General features: G+C 52.4%; 1 protein-coding gene and 1 non-coding gene across 3 annotated transcripts; both read left to right on the forward strand.

The window, feature by feature from the left end:
* The first annotated feature begins 12 nt into the window (after positions 1–12).
* LOC119092097 (protein phosphatase 1K, mitochondrial) lies at positions 13–14,290 on the forward strand. Of its 2 annotated transcripts, none has more exons than XM_037215080.1 (8): positions 13–33; positions 802–1,347; positions 2,664–2,801; positions 4,671–4,779; positions 8,872–9,023; positions 10,709–10,858; positions 11,429–11,563; positions 12,175–14,290. In XM_037215080.1, the coding sequence occupies exons 2-8, from the start codon at positions 1,078–1,080 to the stop codon at positions 12,307–12,309; spliced, it is 1,089 nt and encodes a 362-aa protein (XP_037070975.1). In that variant the 5' UTR covers positions 13–33; positions 802–1,077; the 3' UTR covers positions 12,310–14,290. The 2 variants fall into 2 exon arrangements, with proteins under 2 accessions (XP_037070975.1, XP_037070970.1); XM_037215075.1 differs by having other exon boundaries at positions 23–91.
* TRNAV-CAC (transfer RNA valine (anticodon CAC)) lies at positions 9,671–9,743 on the forward strand. The gene has a single exon. It is a non-coding gene; the product is annotated as a tRNA-Val (tRNA).
* Positions 14,291–16,323: the final 2,033 nt, after the last annotated feature.

The raw sequence follows: 16,323 nt of genomic DNA on the forward strand, positions 1-16,323 counted from the left end.
ATCAAGGCCATCCGTGTTTTGTGTAGCTTTCACGTTAGTATTATTTACAGTGTCGCAGTTTTTCTACTACCCCACAGTTTGGAACTATAAGGTGCAAGAATTGGCAGACATGTCGTGTCGTGCTGTATTTTATCCTTTTGAGGTACTTATGCCACTTTTCGAAGCCAAGGTGTGGGACGGAGCGGTTCATGGGCGGGTGGCGTGGCACCCCCACTTTTCCAGAATGCTGAGCATTAATCCTCCGGCGGCGCATTGTTAGAATGGACTTCAAAATTGGTAATGGTGCCTTCAATATCTGAGATGCTCTTTGAAGCATGGAAGACAGCTGCGTAGCTCGAAGTTTTCCATACAACTGCACTGCTGTAACACTTAGCAGTAAATTTGTCTTCTGACACATTTGCACCCCTTTATGATTCTTGGTATATTTATGTGGCATGCCCATGGTTCGTAGGCATGAGGGAAATTAGTTAGTTTGTCTGCTCCCATCACCCAATGGATTATATTGCCTTAAATCACACCCATGGCAGAATAAGTGGGTTTGAGCCTGTTTGGTGCTCAAAATTTGCATTTGGTTGGGATGGGCTGTGGTCACTAGGGGTGGCAGCTCAAGTTCAGGGTATTGTAGGGGAGCAGGCAGATTTTTCCAATTGTTGTGACATTCCAGACTTCTTAACAACTCTAACTAAGGGCTAGTGTGTTGTTTGCTGAGATTGATGTCATGTTTCAGTCAAACAGTAGTGCACCACATTTCATCTAAAAGTCTGGAGATTGGAGAGTAACATGGGCATCATTATTTTCCAGGCAGTCACAAGCACCTCTAATTAAGTCTCACCCTGACAGAAGTTTGGACTATACCATTTCCTTAAAGATGCACTGAAGTCTTTCTTGCATCCATTTTCTGTGCAGGCATCACTGCCTAGGCTTCCTGCACCTCCTGGTTTGCATCTAGCAACTGCTGCCTGCCATCTTCTGGCAGCAAATTGTCAGCTGGCCAAGTGTTGAGTGTGATCAGGAACCAGGAACACAAGGACATTGGTATCAGGAGCACAGCCAGGATCCAGCACAGCACCAGCACCAATGGCATCCCCGCTGCTGGTGCTGGCTGCCACTTGTGGACGCGGCCTGCGAGCACAGCACCAGCTGGTGCGTGCCCTGGTGACGTCGCGCCGGCTGGTGCACCGGGCCGCTGCCAGGGGCGCCACCAAGGACCGGCCGCCGGCCGATTTTGACAGCTTCGGCACATGGGACTCTCGGTGGGAGCTTCCGCTGGCGCTCGGCTCCAGCATCAAGCACGGCAAGCCGATTCCACGCATCGACGCGCCGGCCGTGGGCATCTCGAGTCTGCAGGTACGGGTTCTGGACGTGCTGGCCACTGATGAACACCTGGTGAATGCCAGAGCCTTAGGGCTGGGAGATATTTCCAGAGACCTGTGGGCAACCCCAGGTGTGCAGGTACTGGCTCTGTGCTTGTATCCTGGTGACATCCCCAGTCCACGTATTGGGCCCTTCAGTGTCCGCAGGTGTGGGCTCTAGGCATGCTTCTTTCTATCCGCAACTCTGATGGCATGCCCAGTGTGCACGCCACATGGGCGCCTCCATTCGCCAGATACAGGCACGGGACGTTAGAGATTTACGTGACCAACAAAAGGATGTGACTTATTGTACCTATGTTCTACAGCAAAGGACCCGTGGGACCCGGGATTCACTATTGGTATACAGATACGGGCGTGCTGGGAATGGTTCTAATTTCCCTGTCAAGGTGTCGAATGAAGCCAACCGCTTTGGTCCTAGAGCATCGCAGTTCTTCCCGCCGATTTGGGTTAGTTAACCGAAGTGCAGCAGGCAGCAAGCATAAAATGCACCTGGTCCACGCTTAGTTCCGTGAACTTAGGTCCTTTCAGTGTATTGGGCTCCCCACCAGGGGCTGGTCAGTGAAAGCTCGGATTTAAAGGTGTAAAAGGTGGAGGATAAGGCTGTGGTCTGGAGCTGGGACGCTGACCTGCTCTGTGCACTCATATAGCCTCGGTCGCAGCCTCAGCACACAAAATAAGAATTTTGTGCGCTCAGTTTCATAACTTCAAATTACGCTGCGTGTGCATTTTAACAGACATGGCTGGGTTTCAGAGGCACGACTTGTGTATGAGTGATTTGCAAACGGTGGAATCTGGTGTGTGGTGGTCTGAGTGATGCTCGCGTGCCTGCGTGCGTTGGTTTTAGAATCTGTTAGTTATTTTTATCCGTCATCGTGATTTCGTTTATCTTACGTAGTGCTGGTTATCTGCGGCACATTCGTTTTCCTATTATGCAGCACGTAAAACACCAGCATAGTGCTGGTTGCCTACAGGCTGACCCGGCGCTCTGATCCCTGCCCCTGCTGCCAAGGTTTCCATGGCTGTGGTGTGCGAGTACTACAGAACCAAATCGGCACAGCAAAAACTACCGGTCCCGAGACCGGCGGGTCTTGCGTTCAATTCTTTCTCGGTTCGCATTTCGCCGCCTTGATCGCTGCACGACATCCATGAAGAAACGCCCAACGCAGGGAACATCACGGCATTTTTTTACCGATGCCCCCTCCCTCTCCCCCGCTCCACCAGCCCCACATACCACAATCTGCGTCGATACCTCAGCTTGGTCCGTGTCGAGTTGCCATGTCTGCGCGGCAGGGAAAGCGTCGCTACCAGGAGGACCGCTGCGTGGCGGCGGACGTGGCTCCGGACCTCCTGTTGACCGCCATCTTGGACGGTCACGGCGGGGCCGAGTGTAGCCAGTTCTGCTCACAGCACCTCGTGCCCATCGTGCAGGTGAGCAGACGGCACAGAGAGCACTTTGGGGCAGGACGAGCGCTTTCGGGCAAGGGCTGCCCCAAAGTGCTCTTCGGGTGAGAGGAGCACTTTGGGGCAGGGTGAGTACGTCGGGTCAGAGCGGGCACTTCGGTTAGGGCAACCACTTTGGGGCAGGGTGATCACTTTGTGTTGGGGTGCGCACTTCGGGGTAGGGAAAGCACTGCGGGTTAGGGTGACCACTTCGGGGAGGGGTAATTGCTGTGGGGCAGGGAGAGCACTGCGGGACGGTGTTAGCGGACGGGACGGGGTGAGCGGTGGCGCGGTCGGTCTCCGTGGCACAGATACTTGGCCGAACAGCTGGTTCAGGATGCTTTCATTCTCGCTGCATTAGTGCAGAACACTACATGGGCCGCTTCGATCGGTACGCTGCAGCGAATGTACACTTGAATCCATGGATTCTGAAAACGTCGTAAGTTGTATACCCTCCAACAAATTGCGACGAAACGAAACGAACGACACGAAACATTCGGGTCGTGTCATGTGCTCACAACGAGGGCGTACATATGTTCGAGGTCGTGTAAAGACTATGCTTGAGAGGGAGGCGGTGTAATAGCTAGGTCTTTTTTAATTTCCGGGATTTTTTCGTGATATGAGCGCGTAGTGTAGTGTGCTGCGGAACTTCGGTTCTGAGGCGGCTCCTTCGTTTCCAGGAATGTGGAAGGCACTTCATTAAACTTTTCCTCTGCGATGCATTCCACATTTTGCATAGACACGAGCGGTTCAGACACCAGCGGTGACACATGAACGGTTCATACAGCCACGGTGACACATGAGCGCTTCAGACAGCCAAGGTGACACATAAGCAGCTCAGACAGCCACGGCGACACATGAGGGGTTCAGACAGCCACGGTGACACATGAACGATTCAGACAGCCAGTGACACATGAGCGGTTCAGACAGCCACGATGGCAAATGAACGATTCAGACAGTCAGTGACACATAAGCGGTTCAGACACCCATGGTGAGACATGAACGGTTCAGACAGCGACGGTAGCACTTGAGCGGTTCAGACAGCCAGTGACACATGAGCGGCTCAGACAGCCACGGTGACACATCAGCGGCTCAAACAGCCACGGCGATACATGAGCAGTTCAGACAGCCAGTAGCACATGAGAGGTTCAGACACCTACGGTGACACATGAACTGTTCTTACAGACACGGTGACACATGACCGGTTCAGACAGCCACGGTGACACATGAGCAGTTCAGACAGCCAGTGGCACATGAGCGGTTCAGACACCCACGGTGACACATAAACGGTACAGACAGCCAGTGACACATGAGCGGTTCAGACACCCACGGTGACACATGAGCGGTTCAGACAGCCAGTGGCACATGAGCGGCTCAGACACCCACGGTGACACATCAACGGTTCTTACAGACACGGTGATACATGAGCAGTGCAGACAGCCACAGCGACACATGGGCGCTTCAGACAGTCACGGCGACACATGGGCGCTTCAGACAGCCAGTGACACATGGGCGGTTCAGACAGCCACGGTGACACATGAGCGGTTCAGACAGCAACGGCGATACATGAGCGGTTCAGACAGCCACCGTGACAGGTCAAGTGGCTTGGGGTATGGGTCCCACCACACCCTTCCCGCGGGCAGCAGTATGGGTTGGCCGGCTGAGGATTTGGGAAGAGCAGATAGCGACACAGGCGATTTTTTGCTTGTCTGCAAGAAATTCCCTTGGTGTGACTTTAAGTTTACTGCCAACAACAGGGCAGCCGGCAGTCGTCCCTGCCCTCGCCACTCCACTGAAAAGCCCCCTCCCCCTCCACTTTCTGCTGTGCTCAATCTCCGTCCGTCTGTCTGTCACCAGGAGCAGATCGCTGCGGGAGAGAGGAACCTCATGGCCATCCTGCACGGGACCTTCCCCGCGCTCAACCGGCAGTTCGCTGCGGAGTGGCAGAGGGGCCACGGGGCCGCCGGTCGGTACCGAGGGCGCGTCGAGGCGTTGTGGACGCGTCGAGGGGAATGGCTTTGTTTTAGCATGTGCCTTGTTTAGCATGGATTTGTGTGGAAAACTATGTCCCACCGGTAGAGGGCAGGGGCGAAGCACGGTTTTTGAGCGCGTCTGCTCATGTTATATTGAGATAGTGCTGTACATACTTTTATATAGCGTTGAACTTGATTTGTCTGTGCATGAGATTGGCACTTGTTTGGACAACGGGTTCACGTCAGCCATGCGTTTTGTGACATGCGTTGACATGCAAGGAATGTTAAAAGCTCGGCATTGGATCGGGAGTGATCTTTCTCTGTGAACGTGCGGTACTGAGGACCTACAGTCATGCTGTAAGCTCGCAGTGTGGGAGATCCTGCCATGTCCTGTTCCGGCAGCATTTGTTCTTGCACAGATTGGAACCCAATTTTTATGTACCAATCTGATGTATGTGGTCTTCTGCAGACACTCCCTGCCCGGGCGTGGGACGAAGCGGCGGGTTTCATCCAATGGCCTCGGGTTTGGCTTCGACTTTAAGTGATTGCCCCTGGTTTGCTTTAGTTCGGGCATCGCCTTTTGTGTTGTTTTTAATAGCTGGCCGCGGTTTCGGCTTCGACTTCGGCTTCTAGCAATTTTCAAATTATGGCTACGGTTTCAGCTTCGTGTGACATCGAACTACAGACTTCGGTTTGATACAGGCAAGAAAAACCTCAGCTCTTCGCTTTTCGGCGTTGTGAGTTCAGAGTGCCGGTTCTTAGTTATGGACCTTCAATGCACCAGGAAGTACTGGTCAAACGGCGTTATAAAGCAAATATTGTTGCATGCAGATTGAAGGTAGTCGGTATTTCAAACTGTGCTTATGATCACGAGTTTACATGGTTGAGCAAGGTTCAGTAAAAAAAAAAAAACACTGGAAAACCAAGAACATTAATCTAGAAACTTTTTCTGGAACTGCGGGATCCAGATCCAGATCCTCAGATCCAGATCTACAAGATCCAGATCTTCTTTATCTTGATCTTGTGGCAGACCCTGGCACAAAATATGTCAAAAGTAAGAGATAATTCGAGCCCCCGTACCCTAACACCCGATGCATTGTGCTACGCTAAGGACTGCACCAAATTCAGGCGGCTAATTCGGAAGTTCACGATGACTAATGACTAGATGACTAGAATTCCACAACTGCACCTAGTCCCTCTTTCTTGTGTGGCTATCCAAATGGAGACCCTGAACACTTTATACTGAACTGTGCTCGCTGTCATGAAATCCGAATTGCAATGCTATGTACAACAGATCGTATCATTCCAAACCTTTCTGAGCTCACTGACAACGAGCAACAAGTATCTGCCTCAGAGGTAGCGGTTTATAGGATCACAATAGGCAGCAGATAGCAAAAATTTTCCAAACATTTATTCTTCAGACCATACGATTCGCCTAAAAAAAACTTCTAGGGGCGCGGGCAGCAGACGGGCAGCAACTGGATGGCGTTGCCGGGCCGGACGTCCGCCACCGGCCCGAGACGGCTATATGTGTGGACAGGAACGGCGGCGGGCGCCTGGCCCGCGGCGGCTTACAGATCGGGCGGGTGGGCGGTGTGTCGTGGGTTCCCTGGCGGCGATGACCATATCTTGTTATTGTTAGGAGGGGCGCTCGGATTTAAGCGTTCCGCTTATGCGCCAATCCACTCATCATTATATGCTGCTCTATATCCATATATCCAATATCCATAATCGAAAATAAACATCAAGTCAAATAAAAAATGACCCGTACCGAGCATCACGTTATCATGATTATTAGGTATCGCGGACATTAGAGCCTCGCGTGGTGTTCGTTCGACCTCAGATAGCTGATCACTCTTGAGCTATTTTATGGCGGTGTCTGCTTTGATTCTGAGAATTTGATCTGTTTAGTAATAATTTGTTATTGCAAAAGTCAGTTGTGTTATATTAGGGGATTCACATGTCTTCATTTTAAGTGTAGTTATTTCTTTACCCCTGCCCAACGTTTGTTTCACTCACAATCACAAGCAGAGCTTGACACGCCGCGTATTGGCAATGTAACCAATGTTGGCTCCGGCTTGGTCGTGGTTATTTTGTGTCATGTGGCAATTGCGGCTCAATTTACAAAACATGGAGGCGGGGCAGGGGCGGGGACGGTGGTGGGCTTGGGGCCCCCTTAGATCACCAGAGCATTCTGGTACCGGCGATCAAGGGCTTCATTGGAGAGCCCGAAAGGCTGACTGGAGGTCGTATTAAGGGACCCCGGCCCGCAGTGCCGGGCCTCTAGACGTCAGTCAGAGGCCTCCTTGTGCTGATCGGGGGCCCCTGGAACAATGCGGGCCTCTATGTCGGTGGCAGACCAACATAACGGAAAAGTCGGCTCCATGTCTGCCTGGGGGGTGGTGTTCTTTAATCTCTTAGCGAGGATAAGGCCAGGCCCGCAAGTGTCACTCAGAAAAAAACTGTTTGCATAGTCCCCTCTGTCTGCCAGTGGTCCCACAATGTCTGAAAGTGGACCTCGAACGTCCGGGGTTTCTTGTGTTGGTTGGGTTCGGGTTCGGTTTGGTCGGTCGGCGTAGGTTTTGCAAAGCTACTCAGTACATTAGACTTGGCTCCGGTTTCAGCCTCGGGATTTTAAACTGATTGGTTTTGGCTATGGCTTCGCGTTTCTTAAGTCCGAAGGCGCTGATTTTAGCTTCGACCTCGGCTCCTGTCACCGTCTTGGCTTTGGATTCGCCTTTGAAACCATGGGTCTGGCTTCGTTCCTACGCCTGCCCTGCGCGAACTGTCGTGACGGTTGGTGCGGGCGCCAGTAGTCTGCCTGGTTTGTGCTCTCTCTTTTGTGCTGACTGCAGCGGAATGTCCCATCACCACTGACACTGCCAGTGTTATCCGCTGCAGGCAGTGCAGGCACCAGGACCACTGTCTGCCGTGTCAGCTGTGTAGTCTGATGTGTTAGCTGTTCTCTGTATGCTGTGTGCTGTGCTAGCATGACCTCTACTGTATATCTGACTGTTGTCTGATGCCTATAGTGTATTGCATGCATCCCTAGTGCCACCACTACCGTCTGTTGTAGGCATCTTGTGTGTTGCGGCAGTGACGTCATCACCGTCCCTGCGTGTTCTCAGGTGTTCGTACTCTCGTGCACTGCTTCCACGTGCTCTCAGGTGCTCGTGCTCTCGTGCACCGCTCCCACGCGCTGTCTGGTGGCCTGACGTACCTGGCTGACACAGACAGTGCTGGCACCACTGGCACTGTCTGCCTGATGTCTGCTGCATGTCTTTTGTAGACAGTCGTGGCAGCGTCGGTACCCCCATGTTATCTTATATCGGTATCAGACGGCACCTAAGACCGTGCAGCTTAATTGGACCTGTGCGATTCACTGATGACTCGGCAAATTTGAAAGCTTAAACCCACGTGAAGAGAGCATGTTTGCCAAAATGTAGTGATTTTTACGAGGCATTGTTTTGGATTAGAATTTGAGACAGAGGTCAAAAGCATGTCAGTGATTTCGTGCACAATATCTGATGCAATGTGCCAGCCACCCTTCTTCAACCATCACCAGCTGTTGTGCTGTATGATGTCTACTGCAGACCATGCTGGCAACATTGCCAGCGTTTCCAAACGGTGTGTTGTCTGATTTTTGGTGTTACTGTAGGTGGTCCTAACTCCATCACCACTGTCTGTTGTGTGCTGTCCGACATTGGATGACTGACCCATGTCTGTCACAGACAGTTCCAGCACTTGAGTGCAGCAATGCAGCCTGATTCCCGTAGGGGGGCGGGGCTCAGTGACAGCCCGGTCACGTTGTGGTCAACTTCCTGGCAGATCTGTGCATCGGCTAGGCAGGAAAACTGTGGGCTTGAAAAGGGTCGCCCTTCCACCCGCCCCGTCAGCACCTTTTGTCCTGTGTGTTGTGTGACGTCTGATGTCTACTGCAGACAGTCCTGGCACCACAGCTACTGTCTGATGCGTGGTGTCTGGTGCACAGTCCCCACACCACCACCACTCTGATATCTGATGTCTGCTGCAGACAGTCTTGGTGCCACCATCAGTGTCTGATGTCTGATGCCTGTCTGCTGCAGACAGTCCCGGCACTACAGCTACTGTCTGCCTGCTGCGCGCGGGCGCCGAGCTGGTGATCGGCCACGTCGGTGACAGCAGAGCCATCCTGTGCCGGGATGGGGAAGCTCGGAAGCTCACTACAGACCACTCGGCGGCGCTGGTTGCGGAAAAGGTGTGCCACGCGACCGATGTATTTTTGCTTTCTTCACCTTGTGAAAACTGCCGTTGTGAAGCAAAAAATGAACAACAAATTTAAAAGCATCAGACTTGAAAACCTCGATTTTAGACTTTTGCTAAAATTTAGAACTTAAGATGCCAGAATAGAACTTGCATGATTATTGTGCGCTGATTGTCACTCTAGCATCCCGGCAACACTGCACTCAGTTTTCATGAGGTACAAAAATACAATGGCCGACGCAGCGCTGCCTGTCCCGGACACACGTTATCATTTATCGGGGCGCGCATGCGCGCAGGGTAAGGCGGTGACGCGACCCAGTTGCCCAATCAGGCCCAATCAGCGCCATCGGCCATTGCTTCCTGTCGGTTGGAGGCGACATTGCTAGAGCAGGAGTTGTGTTGCTGTTTTGTTTTTGTTTTTTTACAAAATTAGGAGGTGGGGCCCAAGTTTGGCCTTACCCTCCCAGCCTCACTCCAAAATTTTTTCATAATAAATGTTGAGCATTATTTGGAACCTTTGGAGACACATCATAAAACGATCGTGGTTGCCTGCCTTCCGTACACTTTGCGTGGATGAGCGGGACGTGAAGTACTGTAGCCCAAGTATTATATTATTTGGTTTTCGCCGGGAGGGCGGTAGTCGTTTCCGTAGTGTAGTGGTTATCACGTCCGCTTCACACGCGGAAGGTCCCCGGTTCGAACCCGGGCGGAAACACGCTTTTCTCGCTAGTTTTATTGTCTGCGCGCGCACCTACACCGTCGTGTAATCATTCATGTGTTCAGCGATGTATGGACCCATTAACACCGATCAGTGATCTAATGAAGTGTACACCTTCAAATACTGCGCCAGAAGCCACCTTGAGGGCACGCGGGCAGCGAAAGGCGTTTTACACCTTCGCTCTGTGTGTATGAGTTGGCTCACACCTTCTCGTCTCCCTGCACCGAACACCAAGTGTCCCGGTGCAGTCACTTCTCCCACTTCTGCGAGCTTCTTGACTGAGATAGGAATGCAGCGCACCTGGGCAACTGTGGCCGCCAGTGGAAGTCTATCTGGGCCACGCCGTCCACGTGCATCTGTCCATGGCTATTTCGGTGGTTTAAACGGTGTGTGTATCCTGGTCTGATCAGCCTGTGACTGTGACTGTAACTGTCTGATTGGCTGCGATCAGCCGTCACAACATTTGTGGAAACGGCCAATGCCAATGTCGGTGCATTGTTAGCGGTGGAACTTCATGAAGTCGAAGGCGTCATGCTTTCAGATAGGGCGGGTTGATCGCTTCTTTAGTGAACTTTGGCGACAAATCCTCCCAGCGACGTCGCAGTTTGAGGCGAGCAGCTGCAGTGTCTCACCTTTTAATGCTCATACTGTCTGGTTGAGGGTGGTCTGGCTGTTTGACAGCTGCCGGTGGCTTAGCGAGCTTACATCTGTCAGTGAATTAGGCGTCATGGTTGTCTGGATGACACGGTGGGTGGAGTAGTCTGGCGGCTCGGTGGTGGTGACTGACGGTTGTCTGGTTGACAGCGGCGGATGGAGCAGTCTGGCGACTCGGTGGTGGTGGACGAGTTGGGGCGTCACATGATGACAGTTGTCTGGTTGACAGCGGCGGGTGGAGCAGTCTGGCGGCTCGGTGGTGGTGGACGAGCTGGGGCGTCACATGATGACGGTTGCCTGGTTGACAGCGGCGGGTGGAGCAGTCTGGCGGCTCGGTGGTGGTGGACGAGCTGGGGCGTCACATGGTGAACGGCCGGTTGGCCATGACCCGCAGCATCGGTGACCTCCACCTGAAGCGGGCCGGCGTCACCGCCTTCCCCGACACGCGCTCACTCGAGGTCAGTGGTCCAAGGTCACGGGAGGTCAGTCGCTGATGGCGAAAGTCAGATAGGGTCAATGGAGGTCAGGCGCGGGCGCTGGACGGCGGCGGAGCCTACCGCAGGCTAGAGAATCACGGATGGATAGCGAAGGCTTACTGACCATTTGGAGAGTCACTGCAGGTCATAAGCGGCACTTTGAGGTTTTTTACATAGGCGGTCACACACGGCTTTGAAGACAATTGGAATTCAGCCAAGTTATTTGATTGTCATTACAGTTCACTCAGCTATTTCAGGGACATTTCAGAGTCACGGTCGTACGAAGTCTCACTGAAAGTCAGGGACAGTCGATCAAGATCGGTTATTGAAAGTCATGGTCTCCTAAGTTATCTAGTGTCTGTGCAAATGCTGGGAGACCTTTTTACGCGCAAGTTGTATGCTTGTGGGTATATTGTGACTATCCTGTATGCTGTTTGTTGTACAATGATGATAATGTGGTGATGGTGACTTCCCCTCCACCTCCCCAAGCAAGTCCTGCTCACGCACCTGCAGCGCTTATGACGCCCCTGACGTCGTGTCCCGTGACCTCAGGTCAAACACGGTCGCGATGTATTCCTGGTGCTGACCTCTGACGGCATCAACCACGTGATGACGGACCAGGAGATCTGTGACGTCATCAACGCCAGCCGCACGCCGTCCGAGGGCGCGGCGCTGCTCACCGACCAGGTGAGAGGAGACTGGAGGCGGCGCTGGGCTAGCTCACCGAGAAGGTGAGAGTGAGGTGAGATGGTGGTAGGCTGTCTCACTGTAGGTGAGAGCGGAGGTACGATAACTCACCGGGGCCGTGCGCTGGTTTGCACAGAAAGTGAGAGTGGAGGGCGACATCGGGCTTGCCGAAAAGCGGGCGCGATGATAAGGCGGCCAGAACGCGATCAAAACCATGGTGTGAATGGTTGATGCCATCTGTTGGCGAGTCATGAACTAACGTTTGGTGGGTGGCCGGGAGAGGTGAGACCTTGACGGAGAGAAAGCAGATGGGATTCAAGATGACTGGAAGTGTTGCTGGCATCTAAAGCGCTGTCATGTCTGTTGAGGTCATCACCATTGAAATCTAGGTTCTACGTAAAGTATTGTGTAAGAGACGAAAAGAAGTCAGAAAGCTGTTGCAGTCGTGGCAGCCGCGTCTGCGCTCTCGATCAAGGCGATCTTTAGGCTTGTCGCGCTACTGATGTTTTACCATTGGAGCCGGACCCTGGTGCGCCGGTACAGGCCATGCCGCGCGTGGTGTCGTCTATGAGCTGAGACTGAATTAACAGTTGGGCGGTCGTCCACCGCAGGCGCTGTCGTACTCGTCTGACGACAACATCTCCTGCGTGGTGGTGCCGTTCGGCTCCTGGGGCAAGTTCACCGACCGCACCAGCATTTTCATCAGTTTCGGCAAGACCATGTCGGGCAGCAGTCGTTTCAGCTAGGCCACCGGCAAGGGGGGAGAGCGGGACGGCGGCATGGCGTGGACATGGTCCGAAATAGAGAGCTTGGACGGTGGAAGTGACGCGTCGTCAAAAGAACGCGTCAGAGCTTCGGCACGCCGAATGGGTTGTTCATGCGGTGGCGATGCGTTTTATTGGTCGTGAGAATCGGATTCAGGCTTCGCCACGCTGATCGGTCGAGGACATGCGAGGGCGACCTGTCGCGGGTGTTTGTGTGATGGCACCGAGGCTGTGGTGTCTGCGAAGTGGATATGTCTCTCGTCCACTGTACCAGGTGAGCCAGTGAGAATGGACAAGTGATGACGTGGGATTAAGTGTGTTATTTGATTGGAGCTGGGTGAAGCCAGCGTGACAAGCGCCGTTCAGCCATTGAGAACGCCGAGCATGGCGGACGTGTGGGCGGGCTGCAGTAATAGATAGCTGGCTCTCATTGTGAGCTTAAGTTTTGTCACAGCTGACGTTACAGAAACCACTTCCAGAATCTCATCTCGTTAGCTCTGGAGAGGGGGAAGGGGTGTACTACCAGAATTCGTGGACCTGCGTGGATGTTGTACGGTCTGTTTGTGATGTATATTTGGTTGAAGTAGTTTTCACCATTTCTTATGAGTTAGAAACGCTTAAGGTCCGTGCAAGCAGTGTGAGGCGACTGAGAAACTCCTAGTCATAAACCTGCTCCGGCCATATCCATTAAGCTGCCGGTCAGCTGCGGTTTTCACCAACATGCCTGCCGTCGAAGTGTGCAAAACCACGTGCTCCTTTGTAGCCAGACACAGCCTGTGCAGCGTTACCTATCAAATGTTGCTTTTCGTCGCGGAACTTAGCCACGGTCCGGGTGTGTCTTTTGCGCGGCGTCGACCCTTTGCGCGGTGAGAGGCCTGTCCCGGTCACGTGATGCCAACGGAACTATCGTGCATTGGGGAGACATGTGTTTGCCAATGTACTGTAGCCTCCAGGACAGGGTGATGTTCTGTTGTTTCCCTTGCATGCTGCTCACATGTCATGATGATGGCGACGTTGATGATGGTGGTGGTGATGACCATGACGAGGGTGATAAGGTGATGACCATGACAAGACTGATGGTCATGACGGTGGTGATGATCAACCGATGCTACTGATGGCGGAACATCATGTATTTATGTGTTCGGGGCATTCTGAAGTTATACGATAGATATGCGACAAACGTGGGGGCCGTGGCATACCATGGCAGTGATGTGCTGTAAACTTGTGGATTTTCGATGGCCGTGTTTCTCCAGTTTGCTCCAAAACGCTGTCATACACGCAATACGTCATGCGGGTATATTGCTGCTATGTAGACGAAGCGAGACATGTTCCGCGTATGCACGGTAATATGGTATGGAGCGGCCGGCCAGCTGATTTCACTTCAAACCATTCTGCTGCGCGTTGTCACCTTGGGACGGGGCGATTGTCCGGTCCCACCGCCGCCGTCCCACCGCCGGTCCCACCGCCGGGCCGTGGGTCCTATTTCGCCGCGGGCGATTGTCCGGTCCCACCGCCGGGCCGTGGGTCCTATTTCGCCGCGGGCGATGTGGATGTCTCCTTCAGTCTTCGGAGTTAAGCATTGCGTCGGCGGTGTTGCATGGAAAAAGTGTCCCGCGAAACCTCGATGTTCGAAGCGTCAACTGGCGATGGATATGTTTTACTGTGCGACGTGCTTGTGTGTCAAGTGCTGCCGGTTCTTTTTTCAGTCTTCTTAAGAACTAAATCTTAGATCAGGTGATTTATTGAAATGTGGTTAAGAAATTGGTGAACATAGCTGGAAATGCCGTAGAAATTTACACTGAAAGGCATTTAGTTATATAAAATGCACTTTAGAGTAATGTTTACCGAGTTATGGCAGACTTCCTTGAGCTATTCGAAAGTTACCTCTTTGCAGTGTGGTTCCCAATACAGCTGCGATATGTTGCGTGGCGTTGGCCTGGACGCCGTGTAATAAAAGGCGAGCACCGCGTTGTCCTACTGTCGTTATGACTGCTATCCGGTTTGACACCATGAACTTCATATGCAATGTGCAAAAGTTATAATGTTTCAGGCATACGGTGTCTTTTCTGTCGAAACAGCGTACTCCGAATGTTTCGCTGGTTCCAGGAAAACCAACTCTGGAACGCTGACCCAACCAATCCTTTCAAGTCGAAGTCTCGACAGTTTGCTTATATCAGCGTTCGTCTGGTAAGTCGGCTGTTTTTGAAGCAAGAAGCACTAGCATATGCCCCAGAAGGGTAATGCCGTTGAATTGTGAGCCAAAATGGCCAAGCAGTGGGATCATGGCTATCCCCAGGTGGCAACGCAGCGCTCTAGTAAGTTTTTCTGGGGCTGTCATATCATGGCCATTACTCCACGGGCGGGGTGAACGCTCCCCCCTATTTCTATCGAATGCCCGCAGGTAAGATCTTAAGGTTCGGTGAGAAGTAGGTTTCCCGAGCCGCCGTTCTACGGTCATCATTGTAAGGACGGGCCGTCCGCCAACACCCATGCGTCGGCAAGGGGCGATAAGTATGTTGTCAACTAATAACAGGTAGTATCACTGGCGCACTTACACTGAGGGGTGAGTGAAAATAACGTCAAAGTCAATGTGTGCTAAAAATGCGAGTATATCTCCAAGTTCACCACATGGGTCTCGACCGAGTAACCGATGAAGGGGCGCTGGAGGAAAAAATCGTCGCCTCTCCGTCTCAAGGCGCCGGCATGAGACGAGGACATGTTCTACAGACAACCGGTCCCCGCACCTATCACACCGTGGCACATCCCTACGCGTCAAGTAAAACGAGTGTGTTGCATATGTATGACCCAACTGAAGCCTACAAAGGGCGACTTCCTGGAAGCGGCTTCGGCGATGGGAGGATTCCCAATCACCCAGTTGGGGCTTGATTTCCCTGAAAACGTGAAGATGTTGGTCGAACATGTGCTGCCACGTATTGCGGACGTATTTGGAAAGGACTGACTTCAGATCTCGAACGGGTACATAAATTAGTATTGGTTTTCTCTCACACGTCGCAGCCTTCGCTGCGGCGTCCGCTTTTTCATTTCCCATTATTCCTGTGTGGCTGGGGATCCACATAAATGTGATACGGCAGGAAGTTTTGTCCAGGCATTCCAGTTCCTCCCAAATTGAGCGCGTCAAAAATGAGTGGTCACGCGACATCGCCGTCGGGTCTAATGATAAAAGTGCACTAAGTGGGTCGGTCAAAATGACTACATCCCTTTCAGGACGACAAGCAACATACTGAAGCGCTGCTAAAATAGCAAACAGTTCTGAGGAAAAAACTGACATGTGATGCGGGAGGCATAGACCTACGGTATGGTCACCGCAAACAAATGCGCAACCCGTTCCTGTTGAGCCCTTGGATCCATCAGTAAATATTCGTAATGAGTTCGCGTATTGTGAGATCTGTTCCAACGAATAGGTGAGGAACTCTCGTGGTGGAGTGCCATTTTTATGATGCTGACAAAGTTCTAAATCAAACTTCAGACTCAGACGTCTCCACGGAGCTGGGTCCCGAAGAGTGTGCGGGGCAATGTCATCCAGCGTAATATCCGCCCCGTCCCGCCAGTCCCGGACGTTTAGGCACATCGGCCGCGCTGACGTGGGCCGCCTCCTCAGGAAAGAACGGATTAACTCTGAGAGAAGATGAACTTAAAGGCTGGGTGATCCGGAAATTGTGAAACCTTTGTAGCGTAATTCAAAGTAAGTCGTTGTCCCCTAAGAGGCAAGGGCGGTTCATTCGCTTCCACCAGCAAGTTTCTTGTTCGGGTCGTACGAAACGCCCTAGTGGCTATACGAACACATGTTTGGTGGATTGTGTCCAAAACCTGCTTTGAAGATGTAGCAGCATTATCGTAGACAAGGCTATATCGTAGACAGGGCATAATCGATGACTGATCGAATTAAGGCCCTATACAAGTTTAACAGGGTGCTTCTATCGGCTCCAAAGGTCATACGACACATTGCTTTCATGAGGTTCATGCGCTTGAGACACT

This window comes from Pollicipes pollicipes, unplaced genomic scaffold (genome assembly GCF_011947565.3).
Source record: "Pollicipes pollicipes isolate AB1234 unplaced genomic scaffold, Ppol_2.1 Scaffold_1600;HRSCAF=1878_pilon_pilon_pilon, whole genome shotgun sequence".
In the NCBI taxonomy this organism is placed as follows: domain Eukaryota; kingdom Metazoa; phylum Arthropoda; class Thecostraca; order Pollicipedomorpha; family Pollicipedidae; genus Pollicipes; species Pollicipes pollicipes.